The sequence below is a fragment of the Phaethon lepturus genome, unplaced genomic scaffold (assembly GCF_000687285.1).
Source record: "Phaethon lepturus isolate BGI_N335 unplaced genomic scaffold, ASM68728v1 scaffold3274, whole genome shotgun sequence".
Lineage (NCBI taxonomy): Eukaryota > Metazoa > Chordata > Aves > Phaethontiformes > Phaethontidae > Phaethon > Phaethon lepturus.
In genome coordinates, this window is record NW_010533779.1 from 188 (window position 1) to 25,231 (window position 25,044).

At 42.5% G+C, this 25,044-nt stretch overlaps 1 protein-coding gene across 1 annotated transcript in view; it reads right to left on the reverse strand.

Moving 5' to 3' along the window:
* Window positions 1-2,202: 2,202 nt before the first annotated feature.
* The window catches only part of PDE7B (phosphodiesterase 7B), a gene marked incomplete at its 5' end in the record, with an annotated part of 36,557 nt that continues 13,715 nt past the window's right edge, over window positions 2,203-25,044 (reverse strand). Inside the window, 9 exons of the mRNA XM_010285301.1 lie at window positions 2,203-2,793; window positions 3,415-3,495; window positions 9,112-9,208; window positions 11,198-11,342; window positions 12,413-12,504; window positions 18,775-18,906; window positions 20,435-20,535; window positions 22,229-22,324; window positions 23,991-24,054. Coding sequence (XP_010283603.1) covers window positions 2,576-2,793; window positions 3,415-3,495; window positions 9,112-9,208; window positions 11,198-11,342; window positions 12,413-12,504; window positions 18,775-18,906; window positions 20,435-20,535; window positions 22,229-22,324; window positions 23,991-24,054 — 1,026 coding nt within the window. The remainder of the gene's footprint in view (window positions 2,794-3,414; window positions 3,496-9,111; window positions 9,209-11,197; window positions 11,343-12,412; window positions 12,505-18,774; window positions 18,907-20,434; window positions 20,536-22,228; window positions 22,325-23,990; window positions 24,055-25,044) is intronic.

Here is a 25,044-nt window from a genome sequence, read left to right on the forward strand (position 1 = left end):
CAATCTATCTGTCAAGCTTTTTATGCTGCTAGACACTGGGCTTGTTTAAGTAAACTTCAGAACATTTAAAAAAAAAAAATCTTTGAACTAGATGGAAAATGTCTTTTATTTCTCAGTAAAAAGATAAAACAAGGGAAATCATATCCTTTTGTATGTACTTAAGTGCTTCTAAGCAGCACATTACACTGCTCGCGTAATGTCCTAAATAATTGTCCTAAATCCGGAGAAAGAAAGATACACCTAAAAAGCTGCAAAGTGGTGATGCTCCTGCCCCCACTATCAGGTGGTTAAAAAGACATTTATGTCCTATAGTTAGAAATAATTTTATCCTACTACAACCTTCTGTCTTTGCTTGTTATGGTACTTCTAATAGGTGAGTCCCACTTAGAAGAGGGAGGAAGAAGAATGTTTGCTACTGCTTATAGCTTACAAAACAGTAGAGGCGAAGAAAAATATCCCTCCCAGGATGCTTTTGTGTTCTCAGTGACTTCCACCTCCCGACTGCACCGGCTTTCAATTTCTCTGAAGGTACGTGTCCAATGAATTAGAGTAAAACATCCTTTACTAAAACTTATGCTTTTTATTTTCCTTTAAACATATTAGTCACCTTATGAGCATGAACACTTTGTCTAATCAATAGTCTCTGTAATTGAGAAAAATTCTATTATATGTCCCCTTGCACTTTCATGAGTATTATCTTTCTCAAACACCAACTTAAATAGCTCTCTCTTTGTTGGCCTCTGCAAGATATTCACATCCAAACATGATTATATGGCCATATCTGCTATTTCTTTTGGAAAACAGCTATACAGATTTGATGTACTGGGGGTTTACAACAACACTACCCTTTACCTGAATGCAATTAATTTTTCTGGGGGCAGAGAAGGGGACGATCACTTTGGTGCAATGCAGTAGTGTCCGAGCATACAATCTCATTGAAATGATGGAAGCTTAAGTAAAGCTTTATAAAGACTATCTGAACCGAGGTTGTTTATGGCATAGAGAAGGCCATGTATCTTTCACAAACATGAGACCATAGAAAATTCCTCAGCTGCTATGACAGTTAAGAGGATTTTTCTTAACAGTCTGACTACAACGCACTTTTTTTCCCCTTCATTGAGTGAGACTGATCTAAAAGTCAGTTAAGTATTATTTTTTTTTTAATGAAAAGAAAAATACAAATGCATTTCGATGCTGGCTATGTAAGGAGGGAATGTGGGGAAAAAATCAGCGACACTGCAACATCACTCAAGAAAACAACTGGACTCCAGAACTATTAGAATGTCGTGCTTTGTACATCACTAAGCTATTTAATAAAAATTCACTCTTGAATCAGGTTGACCGGTCAAATTATGTAGTGGTGTGTTTGGTTTTGGGTTTTTTTGAACTTAAACTTCAGGCTCTGTGAAGCATTTGCCTAGACCGAATGTGCAAGGTGCCATGGATTAACAACACGGACCCATATGGAATGTGTTTGAAGTTTTCAAGAAGTTATTCTGCCAGACTTCATTCCTTAATGACCTTTGATACACCTTGGATAGTGGAAAGGCAGTTCAGAATTGTATCTTGTGATCATATGTTTTTGGCAGCTATCAGAAGATGAAGGATGCTAAAAGTTAAGGCTTTTATCCACAAACAATGGTGTATATTAATAAACTCTATACCATATTTACAAATGCTTTCTCTTGTATTAAAACTAACAGTATTCTGTTCACAGTGCCAATGTTTTTACAGGTAGCAATCCCACAGTACTCCAGTATTTTGGCATGGGAATCAGTAGCGCTTTCTATTTACACAAAATGTACACATATGAATATAAACATGTTACTTGAAACAGTACTCAAAAGATAGATCTGTTCATGTTTCAAAGGTTTAGACTGTACAACACCTTCCCCTTTGTTTGCAAGGGAATATTGTTCCTTGCAAGGAGAAGATGCTCGTCTCTTATGCAAAGAAGTGGCATAAAAATGATTACCAAAATGAGCCTTGTTACACTGGAGTTGTGTATACGGAGAGTAACTTCAGTCCAAGGTTTATAGATCTGTTGTTTAGTGCACAGAATACAAAAGTTAAAAAGGTTTTTGTTTTAATTGCTAAAATAACCAGACTCTCTCTGCCCTCTGTGAGCACTGTCTCACTCAGCCAGTGTCCTTTGGATGCTGAAGATGCTGGTGGTTTGATGTGCAGCCCAGCTGCCAGCATGGAAAGCATATGGCGCCCTGGGCCTATATACATATGTCACAGTATGACTCGTGGTAAATGAATATATAACCGAGAGTGCCTCTGTCTCCCCTGTTCTCTCAGTAATCCTCCCTGCTTCGCGGCAGCCAAAACCAGCCCAGCTTCAGCGCTGCGGACTGGGACTCCACATTCAGGCAGTTCATGATCAGAAGTGATGAATGGCGTCAGGCATGCGCAGAACGAAGAGAGGGGAGAGGAACATGAAGGAGATCCAGAAAGGAACCCAGCAGAACCACGGGCTTGTTTGTGAGGACCCTTACAGCTTCTGCTTTGACGCTTCTTCCCTCTCCGCGGTCTTGACAGCGGTGCTATACGGAAAAGTGCAAAGCTGCCACTAAGGGGTCTCGTCTTCATTTAAAGTCTGTTCTTGGCTGCCAGTCACTTGACCTGAGTGGTCATTGCTCCTACTACTGCTGTGCTGCTTGTGGAGCAAACTCCTCCACTTGGCCTTGTTCCTCCTGAGATGGTTTAGCATATTTTCAGATAGGGGCGTATCACCTGTAAACTGGGCCCACCTCTCAAAGAGTGGCTCTACGATGTACGTCATGAACCCTGGGGAAACACATGAAGGACAGCAGGTGAGGAACAAATTCAATCCATGAGTGCATTGCCCCATAGAGCCTAAGTGGCAAAACCCTGACGAGGAATAACAACGATGCCTCAAGCAGCCATCAGCTCCTTTTCAAATGCACAACTTTTGACCAGCGCACTTGACAAGATGTGGCTCTGTGTGTGTAGCAGTAAAATCTATGAGAGACAGCATCCTTCTCTGAGGAGATTTCAGACTATAAAGTAACTGGTGCGTAATCGCGTGTGTTGGCTGTGACTTCTCTCCACAGATGTTAGAATGACCCCTTATCTTCAGACTATAAAGTAACTGGAGCGTAATCGCGTGTGTTGGCTGTGATTTCTCTCCACAGATGTTAGAATGACCCCTTATTTCCCTGTGCAATGACTCCTTTGTCTTTCTATTGAATTTTGGCTTGGGTAGGTTTCTTTCTGAATATTTGTATTTAGAATGTGAATCATGAGTCTTATGGTACCTACAATTCTTACTATTAGAACAACAAGACTGGGGGGAAAGGAAAGAAAAAAAAGAAAAGTTTCTCTTTAAGCTTGTGCCATACTGAGATGAGATAAACATGGAGAGAAGAGAATGAAACTAATACTTACCGATCTGTATGCTTGGTATTGTATCTTTCTGCTGATTACAAAGGGGGCTTATTTCCAGTTCAAATTTTTGTTCCAGGTCACCTGCAAAAGAAAGAAGAGAAAATAATTTGCTGCCACTTATACCTCTTCTCCATACCTCTGTCACACCCTTACAGTGACTGCAACTGTGTGGATCTGAGCAGCTGGAATCTTGCACCAGTGATGACCATGTTAAATGTCTAAATATCTTCATTTTTTGGACTTTGTTTTAGTATCAGAGGAACTGAGAATGCATACAAAAAAAAATATCTCTAAGGAAAGGTGACTTTTGAATGAACATTAAATCTGAGCACTTACATGTTTTGAGGACCTTAATTTTAAAAATAGATTCTCTCACATGAAAGATTTTTAGGACATTCTAGTTAATTTACTCAGTGTTCAAACATCTTCCTACGACAAAAATGCAGAATATACATTTTAGAAAAAACGCATCTCTGTTAGTACCGTAGTGTGAGTTGCTACTGCGTGCTTGTGGAAATTGCTGAAGGGCAGCGTGATGGAGCCTGGCAGCCCACAGCTGTGCCTGCATGAACAAACGGGCCAGAGCATGGGCTCAGGCAACCTGTGTTCGTGTGCCAAGAGCTATGGAATTCAAGTTACAAATGTGGAAAAAAGGATGAAATTAAAAGTTTGTCTTCTAATTGTGGTGTAGCTGGGTACCAGGGCCGTGCCAGTGCTGCTGTGCTGAGCTTGTATCACCAGTTCCTTGGGTGGGACAGGAAACCCGCAGGGAGTCATCTGCACAGGGCTGACGTGAGACAGCAGACAGGCTTGAAACAAAAAGCGGCTGGCTGAACTCCTAGCCACCTTCACAGCGCACTATTTGACCAACTGGAGCAGCAGGTCTCCAGGTGCCAATCTGGGACTGCCCTGAAGACAAGGCAGTGCCTGCTGTGACTGGCCCTGGGCTCCGTTTCAAATTGTTGAAGAACAGCCTGGATGGGGGATCTGCTCACTCCAGATGCCACCTCAGACTGCTCCTGCTGCAGAATTGAATGAATCTGGCATCGAGAAGATGCTTGTAAACAGTCAGTAGGAACCATTCCTGCAGATGCAGAAATGGTCACACAAGACAATCTTCCATACACAGCCAAGATATTTTTAATGTAGTTGAGCGTAATGTATAGCAATGATCATGCATATGCTGGAGTGGTCACAGAGGACCACAGGCCAGCTGGATTCAGCAGAAAACAAGCTTCAGGAGTCTCATTTGCTCCAGCTGAAGCTGCTGTTGCCATCCAGACAGCAACCACCTGTCCTGCTGGAGAGACTGCATTTCCCCACGCAATCAGTACTCCATGCAAAGATTGCTGTAAGTAAGTTAAGGTTGGTTGTTTATTTTTTTTTAAACAAACACTTTGTGAGTCTGACACATTCATCCGTTGTGATTTTTAGCCTTCTCCAAGATGCTGCTAGGGTACACTCTTAGTTACTGCATGAATCATAGAAACACAGAATGGTTTGGGTTGGAAGGGACCTTAAAGATCGTTTAGTTCCACCCCCCCTGCCATGGGCAGGGACACCTTCCACTAGTCCAGGTTATTCAAAGACCCATCCAACCTGGCCTTGAACACTTCCAGGGATGGGGCATCCACAACTTCTCTGGGCAACCTGTTCCAGTACCTCATCACCCTCATAGTGAAGGATCTCTTGCTGAAGGTGCACTTGATCCCACTGTCCATGTCGCTGACAAAGATATTAAACAGCTCTGGTCCCAGTACTAACCCCTGAGGAACGCCACTTGTCTCCACTTACTTAGACATTGAGTCATTGACCGCAACTCTTTGAGTGCGACCATCCAGCCAATTGCTTAACCACTGAGAGCTCTATCCATCAAATCCATGTCTCTCCAATTTAGAGACAAAGATGTTGTGCGGGACAGTATCAAATGTTTTGCACAAGTCCAAGTAGATGATGTCAGTCACTCTTCCCTTCTCCACTAATGCTGTAACACCGTTGCAGAAAGTCACCAAATTTGTCAGGCATGATTTGCCCTTAGTGAAGCCATGTTGGCTGTCACCAATCACCTCCTTTTTTTCCATGTGCCTTAGCATGGTTTCCAGGAGGATCTGCTCCATGATCTTGACGGGCACAGAGATGAGACTGACTGGCCTGTAGTTCCCTGGGTCTTCCTTTTTTCCCTTTTTAAAAAAGGGGGTTACGTTTCCCCTTTTCCAGTCAGTGGGAACTTCATCAGATTGCCATGACTTCTCAAATATGATGGATAGTTGCTTAGCAACTTCATCTGCTAGTTCTCTCAGGACCCACGGATGCATCTCATCAGGTCCCATGGACTTGTGCACCTTCAGGTTCCTTGGACGGTCTCAAACCTGATCTTCTCTTACAGTGGGTGGTTCTTCATTCTCCAAGTGTCTGCCTTTGCCTTCTGCAACTTTGGCAGTGTGGCTTGAGCACTTGCTGGTGAAGACTGAGGCAAGAAAGTTGTTGAGTACCTCAGCTTTCTCCATATCCTGGGTAACGAGGTCTCCCATTTCCTTCTGGAGAGGGCCCACATTTTCCCTAGTCTTCCTTTTGTCACCAACGTACCTATAGAAGCTTTTCTAGTTGCCCTTGACACCCCTGTCCAGATTTAATTCTATCAATCAGGGCTTTAGCTTTCCTAACGTGATACCTGGCTGCTCAGACAATTTTTCTGTATTCCCCCCAGGCTACCTGTCCTTGCTTCCACCCTCTGTAGGCTTCCTTTTTGTGTTTGAATTTGTCCAAGGAGGTCCTTGTTCATCCATACAGGCCTCCTGGTGTTTTTGCCTGACCTCCTCTTTGTTGGGATGCACTGCTCCTGAGCTCGGAGGAGGTGATCCTTGACTATCAACGAGCTTTCTTGGGCCCCTCTTCCCTCCAGGGCTTTATCCCATGGCACTCTACCAAGCAGATCCCTGAAGAGGCCAAAGTCTGCTCCCTTGAAGTCCAGGACAGTGAGCTTGCTGTGCCCGTTCCACTGCCCTGAGGATCTTGAACTCCACCAATTTCATGTCACTGCAGCCAAGGATGCCCTTGAGTGTCACATTCCCCACCAAACCCTCTTTGTTGCGTGAGGTACAGACCCTTTCCTATCTACAGCATGAGAGGGAAGGGAGACTAGCTGTGTGCAGGCTAAGCTGCGCACTTGCCCTCAGGCAATAATACTTGGTCCATTTGATTTACTAATAAGGATGCAGTGAGGGGCAGTTACAAGAAACATTCCCATAAATAAGACTGACCTGCTAGATCAGACAAAATGTTGTATTCCATCCAAAAAGAATAAATTTGCTTTAAATCTACTACTTTTGTTTGAAAGTTCTTTTTTCCCCACTAATAGACTGTTTTGACTTAAATGCTATTGTGCCACTTGGGCACTATAACCCCATATAAAATACCGTGTGCGTTTTTAAGCCTTGCCTTTCTTCTCCCTGCAGCATACAGTTGCTTCTTAAATGTGAGGGGAGTATTTTCAGTTTTAATTAGATATGCACAAAATACTAGGGAAATGTTTTTAGCTTCACAAACAATCAAAAGGAACAATTCAGCAAAACTGAGACAAAATAACAGTTTGTCATGTTTCCAAATGTGAAATTTTTTTCCCCTCTACCCCCTCCAAAAAACTTTGACCGAAAAAAACAGTGTCTTTCTTACTCCAGTGATGTTCCCTCTGCAGGTATTCTGGGCTCAAAATGGTTGACCTGTTTGGCTTGAAGTGTATCAACATCATCTTATCTTTGACGAGTCATTTAATTGGCAAAAGTAAGATTTTCCTTTGCATGCTGAACAACTTAAATGATGATAGCCAGTTTTCATGTTTCAAGTTGCTTTAAAAGAACTGCATGAATTAGTTGCTGAGACTTTCAGGCTGGGTAAAACCTTCCAAGCCATTTTAAAACCTCACCAGAGAAACTGATCATTTAATGGCACTTAAACATTAGCCATGTTCTTTAAACTTGTTTCTTGCCAGTGCTAGTTTTATATAAACATACCAAGTTGCATTATTTACCCTGTGTTCCCATTTGACTTTCAAAACACCCGTTCGAGAACAAGTTAAAGTGTTAGGAGCTGCCGGAGGCATCAGGTGCTCCCTGAAACATACCCAAGTCGTGTATTTTATTTGCTAATAGGTGTCGTGTAGATGCACCAGATGACTGGAAGATCAAGATCTGAGTCTATTAAAATGGCATTAGAAATGTTTTGTACAAAAATGTTCAAAGTTTGTATGTGTTACAGGAGGAAGATTAAACAAGGCACTAAGTGTGGGATTATCTGCCTCATCTGTAGTTAAAAATCAAAGCACAGGAGCTATGGTTTTCAAATGCTAACTTTAGTAACAAAAAACACCTTCAAGCCCCAGCACTGTGTGTAAGGAGGTAGAGAGGTCTACAATAATATTTTTACGTGACAATGGTATCTAAATACGTGACATTTAATATTGTTTTTTGTATCACTTACCAGGACTACACAGTCATACCACAGTTCCTATTCTCCCACATGAAACGCTCTTTTTCTCCCTATTACGCTTCTAACTGGTTTCATATGCTCCAGTGTCTCCTTTCGGAGGTGTATTATTTTAGATGTTATACTAATAAATCTTGAGTCTTAGGGAAAAAGCTTAAATTCATAAGGGCTGAGAGTGCCGTCTTTCTCAGCATGGTCCATCAATACACTAAAGGCGACGTATCACACAACTAGGGCCCTGCCCTCATGTGCTGAACGTGACTAAATAAACCTCCATCTGACAAGTTGCTTATGTCGCTTCGAAAGCATCAAAGTCAAAGACATTTCACCAGCTTAAGCTGACATTGGCTGAAAATTAATGTTTGTTAATGTTATGGAATAACTGTACCAGGTACCAGCCTGGATGCGGCTTAACTTTGTAGCACAGAATTTTAAACGGATTGAGAGCTTCATTGTGCTCTCTTCCAGCGTTTGTACCACTTGCCTTCAGCTCTCAGGATGCGCCGAACAAAGAACTTAGCAGTGATTAAACTCTGCTGCACCCTGTGTTGTCGTGCAGCATGACCCTGCCTATGCAGATAGAGCCAAAGGGTGTAATTGCTGCGCTTAAAAAAACCACTGCCCGCCTGCACTCTCTGCAGGGGTTTGAAAACATTTGCAATAGGTCCTAGCCGAGCTTTGGCTTGCCTGCTTCGGCCCTTTCAACAGCGTTAGAAGAGCCCGGCGTGCTGGGAACCGCGTTTGAACCCCTTCTCTGCGTTTGTGCGCAGCAGAACGGGTCAAATTTGGGAAACAGCGAGGGGAAGGCTCCCATCGGAGCCGTAGCGGGAGCGTGAAGAGCGAGGTAAAACGCAGCGGACAGCGGTAGGATTTTGGTGCAGTGTAGCCCCGGGGCCGTTCCAGCTCAGAAGAGCTAACGGTGACTGGCGGGTTCTCAGAGAAGAATCCAGCCGTGGGCTCTCCAGCCGAACGCGAGCGCGGAGGCACAGCAGAGCCCTCCCTCCTGCCTGATACCGCTACAGGAGCAGTGAGGGCAAAGAAATACTTGCTGCTCTTTCACCCCTTCCCCCTTTTCAGATGAGGCCAGTAGATCTTCAACAGCTCGTTCCCGAGGGAGATGCCACGGCAAGCTGGGCAGGCTGAACCCCTGCCGCGCCACACAAAACGCCTGGAGAGCCGAGGTGAACGGGGACCGCCGCGCGCCGAGGGGCTGACCTTGCCGGTAAAACTCTTCGCAGACCCGTTCGCTCCACTGTTTGCTCAGATCCCAGAGCCGGCAAGGGTTGCAAATGTCAGCGCACTTGAGTGCGATCTGAAAGCAAAGAAGAACGGTAGCGGTGAGGGAAGAAATTACTGTCTAGCAGTGCTTCAGCAGTAAATCTGCAGTTGCGAAACTCCCAGGCCCCACCAGCGATGCCGGGAAGGGTTAAGATCACCTTTTCGAGACCCAGCCTCACCCAAACATGCCGTTTGAAGAAAGAGCATTTATTTAAGCCGCAAACAAAACTTTCATTCAGCCCTCTGCTTGAGCGTAGTGAGAACAAGAGGAGGGCCAAATTCCAAGGCTGCAAAGTCTTTTGGATACTCCTTGTAAGGAATAAGCCAACGAAAGCCTGCGGCTGGCTCCCGCTGCCTGCCTGGCTCAGCATCCACGACTGATGACAAGGAAGGGAAGAGCCAAGCTGGTGTAGGACTGTTTGGGCATCGTTTCTCTGCGGTCTCGGTGAGTGACCTTGCATCTCACTTCAATTACACTTCATCTTAGTATCGGCGTATTTTTGTTTACAAAGCTAAGCACGGGGCTCTCTGCACTGCTCCTGGCCTGGTTTCGCTTAGTTAACTAGTACTTTTAAGTGCTTTGCAGGGGAATGAGTACAGGAGAGCAAGAGGTTTTTAAAATCAAGTAACTGCTTCAGAAAAGTAAACTGTGTAATTGTCTGTTTTACTGCCTTGGAACAAGATGTCATGTGCCTTGTTTCTTCACAGATTGAACACAGCCAGTTAGCCTGACGGAGGTCAGAAATCATTCTGGCACCCAGGAGGAAAACATAAGAAATATTTCCTGTATAAATTCAGACCCGTGAACTGGAAGAGGGGAGTCTCCAAGTCACTTTTCCCTCTGGATTAAATTGATTAGCCTTAATGTTACTGCCTATTACAAGGACCTCTCAAACATTCTTTAACTTATCCCGATCAATCAAGATTTCTTGATATTTTTTTTTCTTCTTCCAGAATTAATCCACCAGATGAGTAAAGCTCACCATGTCTGTGCCCTAGTTCCTGTCTTCAAGAAAGGGCATAAGAAACTTTTTCCCATAGTTGAGATCTGTTAATCCCTCTGCCTTTGGCATTTGCACAACTTTCTTGCCTAATCTGTCCAGAAATATGATAAACCCGTCATCCTGCCCTGCATGGTCCACGCAGGCATCTGACAGAAGACCGCGTTTGATGGAGGACAGGCGAGCAGATTACTACATTTCCCACGCTGCTGGAGGGGGAAGAATTAACAGATCAGCACTTCTTTCCCTGCAACTGTCACCTTTCCTGTAACCTCGACAAGTGATAACATGTAGATGTTTGTTTTATAAATGATAACGATTACTTAAACTCCTTTATGTATTTAAGAGAGAAATAAGTGTCATTTCTCCAGAGAAGCATGTATATGCAGCTACTTTAATCAGAATAATGCTTTAATAGGTAGAGGTTTATTCTGAAGAGCCTGTTAATGACTGCAGCTTAGCTGGAAGGGCCAGCCTGAATCTATTTGATTTTTAAATAAAGCATGGCTTCTTCATTCGCTGGGCAGACCCACTAGAGAAGCACCTGCTGCCATGGCAACAGCTGCCTCTGCAGAGGCAGTTTCTGAGCATCAGTCGCAGGAACGGGACTCGGGCACCCGATGTCAGGCTGTCTTGGGGAGAACAGCGACAAGGGGCCTCTCCTGCCCGGTGCTAGAAAATAACGCCAGTGAAGCGATGTTTGCCGGAAGAGAGACTACAATCGAAGCATCACCTGGCAAGAGATGCAGTGGTCTGGAAATAAAATAATTAATAGCTTATCTCAGCATTTGACACTCTCCTGTTTCTATTGCATTCACAGCTTTTTAACTCAAGGAAATTACATGAGGAGATACTGGAGGCACCTTATTGCTTGCCTGACACACCAGGTGGCTGAAACGACGTGTTTATGGTGATAGGTAAGGAGGCACTGATGTCCAGGCACACTATCGTATGCTATTCTAACATATGTGACTTGAAAAAGGAATAAAATGCAACAGTGGAAAAATAGTTTTTGAAGTTACCTGAAGCATAAAATGTCTGTCTTGTGCATCCTCCAGCCTCAAATCCTGATTGTCAAGGTGAGATTTCAGACGGATCAAAAACTCATTCTGCCTATTGATGTCTGTTGCCAAGATCAGGGAGCCCAACTGCTGCTCGATGTCCTGTCTGCAATAAGGAAAATAAGCCCCTTCAGTCACGGAACCATTGAACATTAATAGCTCAAAGCACCCTGCTATGGACCATAGCTAGCATAAATCTTCCTCTTTCTTTGTGGATCCAGTCTCATCTGTTTGGTCAGTCTCTGCTGGGGTTTGCAGGGTACAACTGTTCTAGCTGCCTAAACGGGTTCAGGAGGAATAGATACTGTAGAAGAAAAATGCTTGTTGGCGTTAAGTTGTTCTGAAAAGTGCAAGGGAAGTAAAAAACCCCAAGACAGCAGCATGATGCATCTAGAAAAATGCTCACTTCTTACTTCAGCTGCTCAAGCTGGGTGCTGGATACAGCAACTTTAAAGTTGCAGTTGAAGTTGTAAATAACTGAAGCCCTCTGAAATAGGACTGAAGCTGTTGGTCTGATGCAAGGGATTTCTGGAGGGATATGGAGCTTATTGCTTCCAGGTAACTTGTTTATGTTTTCGGTAAGGTCACCTGTGATTAAAACAGTATTGCAAGCTGTTCATTGGCTCACTCTCCATTCCTTTGTGGGAGTAACACTGCACAAAACCAGCAGATCAAAAGTTAGCATGAACTTGGCCAAGATGCTCATGTTGCTGTTTTGGGTTTTTTTTTTTTACCTCACCCAAAGGTTTGGTTCGGTGAAGACTGAACCACACCTCTTCAGTCAGGTGTGGAAGTCCTGAGCAGTCTCAATGCTACTCAACCAGCTCCTTAATTTTTCTCTTTATGTCATGCTTTTTAATCACTAAATCTTTCCATATTTCGTTGGTGCTATGTAAAATGAAAAATGCCAACAACTGATCTGAAAAGGTCCACTCCTGCTGGGACTCCCAGTGTTCCCGGCGCTGACAGTGGCCATTCCAGTGCTGCAGAAGTGGCAAAGTCTTAGAAAACACTTCTGCTGTATAACTTTATCTCATGACTTCATACTGGCATCAAGAGAGGGCAGGAGGTTCAGCCTCCGCTGAAGCCTGGGCCTCTTTGCCAGTCTCCTTTTAAGAAGAGTGATGGAAGCCACCGACTAGTTTCAGCGATGCACGTCCCCCAGCGGACACTTACGTCACCTCCTTGGGCAGATGGGCGAGGAGCCGTGACTCTCGAAGCATGCCGATCGTAGATCGCCAGTGATGATTTTCTAGCACTGAAACATTCTAGGGAGGAATAAATTCAAGGATTAGGCAGGTATCAGTACAGATACCTGATTTGGTACATCACATCATGCCTGGAGCTGGTTGGAAGTGCTGTAACATGAGCCTAAAATGTGTGCTTTTTAGCCACCTTTTGGATTTGAGGAAATGGTCTGGATTTCTAGAGCTAAGGACCTTGTGCTTCCAGGTTTTCTAGCCAAGGTCAGCGCTACAGTCCTGTTTTTCTACAGTTTTTGAGTCCTGCTGTGAACAGAGGAGCTAATCTCATCGGAGTGGGAGGTAGCTTGCATTCTAACAGATTTATTAGCAAAAGAATTGAAGTATGAGTGCACAATCGTATTTTTACCTCCTGCTGATGCCAGGTTGAACTTCTCAGCTTCTACAGTTTGAATGCAGAGTGGACAAGAAAAGGAAAACTAAACTGCCAAATTTCCCTTGGAGTCAGGGAACTGGAAGCTGCCTGCAGCTGCTCAGTGAAAGCAAGAAGAGTATCAGTATCACTGAGCGCCCACAGGCTTCAGCAACTTGGTCTGCAACAAATTCTGAGTCCTTTTTGTTCGTTTGCTTCCAAATAAGTGGCACCAAAGTTAGGTTGGAAAAAATTCCTAAGAACAGAAACCCAGCTTTTTAGGTTGTCTGTAAATTACAACAAATGGAATATCTTGTGTTTGATGACTTTATATGACTATCCTAATGCCCAATGCATTTGCCAGTCATCACTCGCTTCACAGAGTACTTTCTACTCCTGAACGCCTCAGAAATGTCACCAGTTCAGAAACCTCTAACAAAATTCTTCCAATTCACAAAAACATCTGCTTGCGGCGGCGAAGCAGCCCAGCAGAGCAGCACCAGGCAGAGGCCTCAGTTACCCACAACAACGCGCACAGTGTGAACAAGAAGACCGTCACCTAGCAATAGGGACCCTCAGGGGAGTTATGGCATCTGATCCCTGTTTTGGGCAGTTTATGGCTTTTGCAGTAGGTGAGCACTGGATCACCCCCCCCGCCCCAGCACAACCAGACCTTTCGGGCAGGCAGCAGAACCAGGACTCCACCCCATCTGGGTGCCAACTGGGGAAGCAGAGTCAGAATCCCTCCCTCCCGCCACTGTTAGTCTCCCGCTCCCTCCTGCGCAGCCCCCGGCTCCGCGGGGCAGCTGCGTTAGCGCTGCCTTTCCTGCTGGACGTCACGCGCGGCTCCCGCTGCTCCAAGAGGGACTGAACAGTATTTTCTCCCTAAGGCTTCCCCATCCTCCTCTGTACTCCTGTCATGTCTAACGACTGTTGAAACACTAAACATTGCCAGTAACCACGATCCGGTTTGCATTTTGATCATCTTGTCAGTGTTTTTGTTGAAATTGCACGCTCAAAAATTAGTACAAAGGTGAGAGTGCAAGTTGGATTGATTTCCTATTACAATATTTTCTTTAGTATGTTCCATTGCTTTTGAATTCACACAATCACTGATACGTTGCTTTGGTATTTCTTGAGGGGTTTTTGTTTAGTTTTTGTTTGCTTGGTTTCCCTAACAGAAAGCACAGATACTGGGGAACAAAGAAACAAAACAAAACCAACCCCAGAACTTTCCAACCAGGCAAAGACTAAGTCCTTTTCCTTGGAAGAGCTGACAGACTCAGAACTCAGGATCAGCTATGCAGTATCAAAATTACTTTTGACAGCAATTCTGTTCATTAGCCAACTTAAATATCCCTCTTATCCTTTTGCCTAAATACATCAGGATGGACTTTTGCAACCCTACACTCTGACCAAGAAAAATATGGGAATAGAACAGGACATAATAACCAGTTTTTTTGCTTTTTTCACATCCCCAGTCTCAGAGTTGAATCCTGGTCCCAACAGTCACCCCAAGTCCACAGGCTGCCATCTTCCTGCCCTCAGGTAAATTAGAGAAACCCTGCCTGACTGTCACCTTTGGCTTTTGGGAAGGCTTATGCTCATTTAAAATGACAGCGCCTGCGTGCACAGTTGTGGCCCCGCTCCGACAGCACCCTCGAAACACCCTGACTGGGGCGATGCCCCTCGGGGCACCCTGTGCCCCCATGTCCCTTCCAGCACAGCAGCGTTACTTGCTGGGAGGAGCTGCTTCAGCAGCACCCACCTCAAGCGGGGAATTGCGCTGCACGGATGCACGGATGAGTGTGTGGGCACCCAAGGACTTTCTTGCATCCAACTAACGGTTACTCAAATGAAAAAGCAAACTCAGGTATCCATCCCAGAGCATTTCCAGTTCTGTAAGTTTCTACTCTTTGCCTGCTGCTATAGGGAGAACTTAAACCGAAGCTGCTGCCTAGTTTCCCACACTTAAAGTACATGGGAGGAGGGAAAAGGAAAGGTCAAGTTAACAAGTGACAACGAAGCATGAAGTCGTATGACTCTCCTCTTAAATGCAAGCAGCCAGAATCCCTGAAGCTGCTGCCAAGAGTCAGCTATTCCACCTAGGAACACTCTACTGCCTTATTAAGACTAATTGCCATGAGTTATCTGATTGCCTACGCTGGTGGGGAGATAACCCATGCAGGGAAAAGTCTATGTGCTGGCTTGTAGACGGGTTCTCAGCTCTGCTTCGTCTAACTTTTTATTTTTTTAAAAACTGAGCAGCACAGGTTTGTTTTAAAAGCTGCATGATAGGAAGCCTCTGTCACATCTACTGCTTAAAACTAGTGGATTGCTATAACACAGACTTCAGGACTGTGAGGAAACAAAACAGTTTTTCACCAAAACTATCACAAAATCTCCAATCTGTGATTTTCCCTGAGCCATTCAAACCACCTCACTTGACATATGCATTTGGAAAATAATAATAACTTGAAGAGAGGAAGACTTGCTCTTAAGTAGGTGCAGAGAAAACTTCAATTTTATTTCAGAGCGGAAGGGGATCTAAATTTCTTTCAGTCTGGTCATCTGTTCTTAGTCATTGAGCAATTGGTTTAGCTACACAATGTTAAATACTCAAAAATGATACTTTAATTAAAAATGGTGCTTTTAAGGAAGACTGCAAAGTAGAACTGTCATAACTGATGCCCAAAACATATTTTCCTAATTCTAGTTTATATAAATCTATAGTAAAGTTGTAAAGCGTTCTTTCATAGATTTCTGAAACCTGTTTTGTACTACAGATGTTGTATGTGATCATTCCAGACTTCCCAACTATTACACTTCATTTAAGAGCCAGACAAAGATAGATCTCAACTCTCTATTACCGAAATTAAACAGTAACATTTTATTTACATCAATGCCATTTGTTTTCTTAGGAAATTACTAAATAGTTTTCAGTAAAAAGGCATTTTTTTTTTTTTAAAAAGCAGTATGACTTCAAGGTCAGGTTGGACGGGGCTCTGAGCAAACTGATCTAGTTGAAGACGTCCCTGCTCATTGCGGGGGGCTGGGACTAGATGACCTTAAAAGGTCCCTTCCAACTCAAAGATTCTATGATTCTATGACTTTTTCTGGTGTTAAGTTTGATGTGGAGTTTTGGATAACTACAAGGCAGATAAACTACAAGGCAGGACTGTATCTGGCTGAGCAACCTTGAATTGTATACTGCTTTCAGTCAAAAGAAGCAGAAGTAATGTTGGATAAGCCAAATATATCAACCAGAATTTGAGATAGTTGTGATTTTTAAGACTACAGAGAACTAAGACAATGACTATCAAGCAAGAATGAAATTTTTATTTTTAGTTTTAATGGCCAGTGAAAGTTAGAAGCAAAGTCTGCATCACACAAGAAGCATCGTGGTGCTCCTCACAGGAGAAGTGACCTCCAGGTACCTCCTGTCACCTTTTACACTCTCATCTATCCTTGTAATGCTAAGAGACTTGAATGAGGCACTTTTATTTTTGTGGAAAACAGAAGTAGTTCTTGTGTAATGGAAAAAATTTCTTGTGGAAATTACCCTACACATTACAAAAAATGCCTTCCATCATAAAATATGGATTTAATTTGAAAATACATATTGAAAGTTCTGAGCTCCTTGGTGATGACACCTGATCTTCCTGAAACATTATTCTCCTCATATATGCCCTTCAGAAGCTGTCAAATACTTTCCATCTTTGTCAAATACTGAATGACCTTGTTTTACAAACTGTTTTTGCCCAATAATTCAAATGTAAAGTTCGAATTTCAATTTACAAACAATCAAGAGCAAAGAGACAACATAAACTGATAATCCTTAGTCTCAGTACTGTCAGATGACTGCCAGCTATGTTAAAACTTACTTTCATTTGATAATTTTTCTGATTAGTCCCAGCAGTTCCGTGTCTCTGCTATTTAAAAACCAAAAACCCTAGAACTTTTTTGTTTCAGTTTCAAGCACATGTTAAAGCACTAATCTTGAGAAGAATATAATCTATTGTGTTAAAGACTCTTTACTGAATCTAAATTTTTGACTAAAAATGTTTTCAGCAAGACTTTTTTCCAGCATTGTTATTTTTATTGGCATCCATGTACTGTATAACACTAAAATCTTTGGAAACAATCTGGGACCAATTTCAGATAGAATAATATAAGCCAAACTTGCCAGTGAATGTCCCTAAACAGGATACTTAAAAATCACATTTGCTGTTGAAAGACTGCATTTTCTGTATTGTCACTGCCTTTTCTAACCAACATTGAAAGTGTATTCAAGGCCAGTTAGCTGAGCAGAAACCACCTCTCCAAGACACTAATACTTTATTTTAGCTACATTTCTTTCAGATTAACTTGAATTTTCAGCCTAATTACATACTACTGTTTCCCACTATTAATTTGAGGAGGAGTTGTTTATACCTTTTCATAGGACCGGGGTTTTTGTGGAATGGCTCGATCCACTCCTCTTCAAAGGTCTTCCCAAAGTCCCCCGGCTTAGTCCTCTGGCTTTTCTCCCTCCTCACTCAACTGGCCTGACATTCAGAAAAGACTGGAGCAAAATGTACCAGACACGTATAGGTATGACTCAACAAGCTGCATCAGCTTGTGATGAGGCCAGTCACAAAGTTTTAAGTGATTATGTCTGAGCATCACCGTGCCCTGGCTGGAGCTCCCACGGTCCAGCCCGTTCCTGTATGTTAGGGCAGGACAGTTGCACCATCACACAATCCACCTCTTGTGGGAAAACCCAAACGTTGCTTGAGTAGGGGAAAACAAGAATCGCTTTTCAAGTAGTAAGCACATCACAGCAAACTCTTGATTTGCTAAGTATGTGTAGAAATGTATCAGTTAAGATTAATTTTTAGCTTGGGATATTCTGTTTCTGACACTTTATTACAAAGGCTGCAGTTGACTCTTCCAAAGGCTAGAAATCAATACCATCTCCATTTATCAGCTATGAATTATGGTTAGTGAAACCAAAATGATTTACGGCATTGTCCGGTGTGTACATGTAGGTATAATGTAAACAATAGAGATGTGCATACATATATACATGCATGCAAAGATTATACACATAGGACAGTTGCAGATAAAATCCAGAGCTACAGTGATTGCCATGGGCCAAAACCACAAATATATTCAAAAAGGATCACAAAAATCAGGGCAGGATGGGTTCGTCGGTAGTTACTGAAAAAGACAGCCTGTGTTTTTGTTTCAGGAAGTCTTCTACTACTGTTTGCCAGAGCTGGGAGGATGTATACCAGGTGAAGAACAACTCTGCACTTTTCCCAGGCTCATGCTTCTCTCCGAGATCTTTCACTGGCTGCCCTTAGAAACAGGATACTGCTCTAGACAGTCCGTGGTATGACCTACAGTGGCTGTTTTTAAGTTCTTTCTTTATATCTCTGGGCACGTCTGTGTAAATATCTACAACTTTTCCTTTGGTTTTCTCTTTTTTTTTTAAATTGCAGTATTCATTAACTGTTTAATTTTACCAGAGCCACACAAAGCAAAAGTTTCTTTTAATGCAATGCCAGTTTAGAACATGCCTGCTGCTTACTTGCTTGCTGAAGGAAGATGAAGTACAAATTGTCTTGCTGTGATTTTAAATCTCCTGCCCCAGTTCTTTACCCCAGATGATCTACAGCAGAAATAACCCAGGCAACTGATTTGGCATAAATGTCCTCAACAAAAGCTGACATTTCCGCCTTCTTTCTCATGTGTATCAGCTTTGCTGTAAGAAGAGACACCCACTGAGGAGCTTAACTGAAGTTGCCCAGACTCTAAAGTGCAGGTTGATTTGATCAACATCCCCCCAGTGCCAGATTTTGGCATTGAAGTTCACTGAAAATTGCTTAGAATCTCCTTGACACCATTTTATGTATTATCAACTTGATGAGCAGTTTTACCTGGTACAGGCTGGCAAGGTGGTGTTTAGTTTTGATCAGAAAGGGTTGGTTGACCCCTGGATGATCCACGTCATGAGCCGCAGCAGCTAGCAGTCCGAGCATGATGTCCGACGGGGTGAGGAAGTTGGCAAGCTGAATCACGCAAGTTAACCACAACACAAACATAAACAGTAAACACTTTTTTTTTTTCTTTTGGCAAATAAACAAACCAGGTGACATCATGGCATTACTCAGTTTTGCAGGCATTTGTACCCAAATGTCAAATATAAAATAAATTTTGTCAACAATGTTTTTAAGGTGACTGTTGAACAAACATCTATAAAGACATCAGAAGATATACTCATATTTTATTACAGTTTGTATTTCTTATCTCTTTATCATTCATGGCAATATAAAGATTGTTGTTATAGAAGTGCTTGAGCATAGACTAAAAGATTCCGTTTAAAAAAGTAAATAAGTATACTAGCAGGTTAGCATACGTTAGCATACATGATAAAATCTCTGCCTCACATGGCATTTAGTAATACCAACAATACACCAGGCTTCATTTTTCTAGTACGGCACTGTGCTGTAAAATGCAGAGTTTATAAACTTCTGAAATTTCAAACTTGGCTGTTAGATATCTCAGTTCAAATACAGGTATTTTATCAGAGAACATAATTTACCTTTCTAACTTCAGATATCCAAGTTTGAAAACCCACCCAGATTTTTTTCTTTTATACTGCTCGTCATTCACCAGTAAATTTTGTTATCATTGGGAAAAAATTGGAAGTCTTGATGTTTTGTTTCTTAGAGCGAGGTAGTTGTTAAAAGCCCGATGAGCTGCACAGAGTACAGGTCTACGAGCTGAAAGCAGGATCCTGAGATGAGAAATGAGGAGCAGTACGGTATAGATTCTGGATTCTGACTTGCAGGTCTTTGTGGAAGATGGAAATAGAGGAAAGCTGGGGCCTGCTCCTGTCCTCACTTACCGTTACTAATATTCTGGCCTAACGATTTGCTAATTCTAGCAGAACTTCCCTTCTTCACTGAGGTCAAACCAGGAAAGATTAGTTATATTCTTATACTGCGGCTCAGCATTTATATTCATATATGTATTCATTATATATATATTAGTTATATTCATATACTGCGCCTTCCAGTAACACATACAGCAACCTCACACCCTCTCGTTGCGAGGGCTCGCTGCAGCAGTCAACAGCTGCTGCTCACTCGTGCAGAGGATCCCCCGTGCAACACACCCAGTCACAGGGACCCTTTTCCCCTTTTCTGGTGTCGCACTGCCGAATTTCCTATTTTGAAATACTGATGTGAGGGGCTTATGCCCTGGGGTGACCGCGGCAGGGGCATGTGTTGCCTTCTGCTGGCTTTGCTGGGAGGACTGCAGCCACTAGCGGGTGGCTGGTGCCCACGGTCATGGGGTGCCTGGAGCTCATACAACAGCGCTTGGGTACATCGCCTGCGTCATGAGAAGTGACTCCAGCAGCTTGTTTGAAATGTCTGCGATCTGTAGCTGATTCTGCTACTGACTTGTTGCTGACTTCCAGCATGTAATCATTTTCTGCTATCTAAAAATAGCTTCTTGGGATTTTTTTCAATCCTAGGAAAAAAAATTTGAGAATTATCTGAACGCAACATCAGTGTGAAAGGTTGTCATTACCTTGGGCTCCCTCAGATAGCAGTGCATAGCTTGTGTGACGTCAGCAGCGTGGACAGCGTTGTGGTACGGGTTCTGGCTATGGTAATCTTCTTGAACCATAACTGGGAACCAAAACAGAAAACAAAGATCCTTTTGTCTCTGAATGCCATGGCCACAAGTGGGAGCTGGATTTAAAATACAATTTGAGGTTTTACAGTCAGCTGCCTAGGGACTTTCTTCAAATATCTGTAGCTTACTTAGACCGGTGCTCTTATTGGGATACCTTTAGAGAAAAAATGCATGAAAGGATTTGTGAGGCTCAAGGGGATACACTGGGTCTAGTTCATAAATCAACTCTTTCTTGCCTTAGTGAAGGGTCTCATTCAGGAGTAAAATAAATAAGGAAGAGAGGCAAATTTATCCACAACGGAGTGTAATTACTCAGGCTGCTGTCATAGGGGAGTAATATGTCATTAAGGCAGTACTACCTATTTTACAGCAGCAGGGGCTGAGGCCCTGATGTCCTGGCATCATTTGTTATTTGAGTGACTAACTACAGTCGAAGGCATTCCTAGATCGTCCAAGGCAGAGAATCAAAAGATACAGCACTGGGGTATTCGGAGCGAAATCTTCTGTGATAATTTTAGCACATCTATGTCTTCGTTTTAAGATACCAGTCCTTCTTGTTTTGGTTTGCGGTGCTGGAACTGGTCCAGCTGGACCAGGAGCGCCAACCTTTTAACTCTCAGCTTTCACTCACACCGAAAATCATCGAGATGTTGTACTTCACACTCGTCTGTTCCTTGCAGCAGTGCTTGCACCATTAGGTGGTCTCAGGGCAACTTCACGTGAACACTGGAAGCTGCAAGTGATCTTGCCCAAAGAGCTCTCCTAGACACTATCAAATTAATCAAACAGAAAGGTAACGGGCAAGTTTCCCACGGCACTCGTCTCCAGCATGGGGAACGCCAAAGAAAGTCCTAGCCTTCGGTTTGTTTCCAACTCCACAAGCATCTGAAGTTACAGCGGGTAATACTTTAAGCCCCGAGTACCACCAGCTCTAATGATCTGAGCATCCACTTCGTGGCTGCCCACAGGAGTTAGGAACGGCAGGGAGATTTCGTCTGCCTCCGCACCAGAGGAATGCTTTCCAGAAGCGACAATTAGGTAGTCTTAAAGAAGAGACCCTGCCTTGGCAACTCTGCCTGACAGCCTAACAAACTGGCATTCAGCTGCATTCAAAACATGATGCAAAAAGTAATTGATTTTGGCCAATTTCTTCTTTTGGTTCACTGACAGCATGGGGCTAATATTTCTGTTGGCAGTAACAGCAGCAGGGGCTTTCATCAACACTATTCAGCGCAGACAGCTTGATATAATTTGTTAAATTTTTCACATAAGCTTTTAACTGCCCTGAGTCTCAGTGGTCTATTAGTCACTAAAATAATGACACTGCACCACAATTGTGCTGTGCACGGGTAGGTCCTGCAATGTCTGTCTGTCTGTGTGGGCCTCCTCGGTTGGCCACATCTCCGCATGACATACTTTTTTTTAAATCACCAGTGCAATTGTGGTACTGGGAAGCTTCAGCCCAAGGCAGAGCCTTCTGAAGTCCCTCCACCGACTTAACAGGTACTGAACCGAGTACCTGAGTGCCTGTAAATTGCGTGCCAATACATATCGCAGAAAATGTTTTACTGAAATATTTGCAGCAATCATATTTTACATAGATATGCTGACCGAGCCAATGCCTTTTTTGACGCCCTACTTAAGCTGTGAACTACATTTAAAGATGGCTTTGAGGTGAGCACTTACCTAAAAACCTGTGTAAGGTAACCATATCTAACTGGAAATGGTGAATAAGTCCATGCACATTGAAGAGGTGACAAAGCAGTGTTACGAGACTGTTTCCTAAAAGCAGAAAGGAACAATTCTTAGATTCACTTAACATGTAGTTACAAACCAAGCGAGGCCAAGAATCTTGGTAATTTCGTAACTATTAGTCAGCTCCTACCACCTTAGCTCCCATTATATGCCTTCAGATGACACACATATACTCGGAAGTAGCTGATATAAATTACTCTTATATATAATAAAGATTTGATGCTACAGCTGTACCAGAGGGGTGTGTCTAGATGGCATAAAGTCACATTTGCTGTTTTAACATGACACAGAAGGCCAGCTGACATGGTTTTAACTAGAAATCTTTTGACAGGCTTTCTTGAGAACACATCACCTCCATAATCAGGTCCACCTCCAGAAAAGACAGAAAGGAGAATGGGTTTTCTGCCACTTTACTTTGCCATACTGTACTAATTAATTAATGATTGAGAAATCAGCAGTTTGTAATTAAATTCTTTATTTTACACATGGCTGTACAAACGTGTAATTAACTCATGTACCTAGCTCAGCTACAATTGCATGTCATAATGATGATGCAGATGGGAAAAAATGAGTCGCAGCATTTACAGTCTCAAGTCCAACTATAATATTACACTGGCCTTTACTGTGAATCCAATACTGGGAACACTGGCGAAATTGAGCCTAACTGTGTTATACGATCAACTATACATACAGACAGTATTTTAAAAAGTTTGCACTGCATAATTTAGCAGCAATGTTTCCAGAAAAGTAAGAAGAAAAATCCCAACCCAAGCAACCCATACAAAGTATAAACAATGTTTGAAGGGAGTCTTTTTTCATTTAATGTAACTCAGGAAAGAAAATAAATATACATACGAAGAGGACATGGAAACTTATTTGGACTTGGCTACTGAGCAGGGGCGCAGAAAGGTAATTTAGAAGAATTATGCTTTTGCTTCCCTTGCCATTTGCAGTCCTTTCCACTCTTCGCTGCCAGTCACTCAGCTGAATTACCCTCTAAACCAGCTTTTCTACACCTTCTGTCTCAGCCAAACCTGATTAGATTGGGGGTGAGGAATGAGGGATCTCATTCCTATGAGCAACACGGAAAGGAAAAAGGTGTGATCATGACCCTCTTCAGCAGTTACCTGATCAAGAGGTATTGCCTAGACATTGGGGCGGGGGGGGGGGGGGGGGGGGGAGGGGGACCTTGAAGTGTTACAGGCATCTGTTTAGACAAAGAGCTTCACAGGTTTTTACTGTCTTTAATGACTTTTCCTAAATTCTGCTGCTGAACAGAAGCAAGGGTATCTTTGGTTAAAAGCATTTCATGTTGATAGAAATTGGCTGATTATAGACTTATCGACCAATGTATCTGATAGATACGTTTGAAGTACCTTTGGAATTTCCCAGATAAAGGAAACTTTAACACCTCCTTGAAACCAATAAGCAATTCACAATAAAAAAGCAAAAGGTGACCAAAACAAATGTATGAGATTAGATTAATACAAAAACACACTTTAAACATTATCCTACAGCTGTGAACATTCTGGGAAAAATCTGGAAACATTCAAGGATATGATTTTAAGAGGAGTTAACTGTGTCCACTTTCTCTTCTGTAATCTTAACTGGAAAGCAATAAATTAATTAGAGATTTTTAGAATAGTCAAATACGAGAGATCTTAAACTAAAACATTTTTGTTTAATTACTTACCATTTGTCAAGCGGTCAAACAAGAAAATGTCAAAATCCCACATTCCCACTTTGGATAGCATATGCTAGAAAAAACAAATATGGAAAGGCAAATGACTGGTACGTCAAACTGTAAAGCAGATGAAAATTATTATTCCACATTAATCAATCACAGGATTGGTTGCTGCAGCTTTAAGATTTGTTTGGGAAAACTAGAGAGATGTATTTGAAATATCAGATATTGGGAACCAAGTTTAGCTATACTGCATAAAATATCACTTGCACTTTTAACTGAGGAGGTTTTGAACTTGATATTAAAAATACCTTCAAAATGGAGCTCAAAACATGGAATAATATAAAACAAAGTATTATGAAAATATTCCCTTTCACTGCACAAGTTTTTTGTTGTTCTTTCATGTCCTCAAATCAATTCAATACAAACAATACAAATCAATTCAATACAAACTCTCTATGAATTACATTTTGCTAAACGAACCAATACACAGGAATTCCTTTTATAAACTTGGATACAGTGCTTCTGTGAAGCCCACTCAGCTACGCAGAAGATTTCATCATTACCACCATATACAGTGTTTTTACAGGTACATCAGTTCAGTCAAGAGACTGAGTCTAGACTAACTGTATGACCTACAATGGCGTATGTGTGAATGAATGAATGTTCATTCCCATTGCTTATTCTATATTCAAACCAGTTCTGGATTCTTAATTACTTTCTAACACCTGGCATGTAATCTTCTCTTGCAGAGAATAAAAATTGCCTAGGCACATAATCCCAATGCCATCAGTTGTGCAAGTTTTGTTAGAAAATATCATTCCAAGCAAGCATAAGAGCTGCAAAATAAAAGAATTTTATTTTGATTATTGTGAAGTTCTTTTCAGTGAATATTCAGTGAATATTCCCTGCTTCCTAGCCTTTGCCTTTCCCCATTTCCTAGCTATTTGCCTAATAGCTGCTCCACACCAGCTGAGAGACAGCTGTCTTTTTGCAAGCGGATGAACTAAATCCTGTGTCAAGGCTGCACTTACTTAAATCGGTAACTCAGCCAGGGATCCCT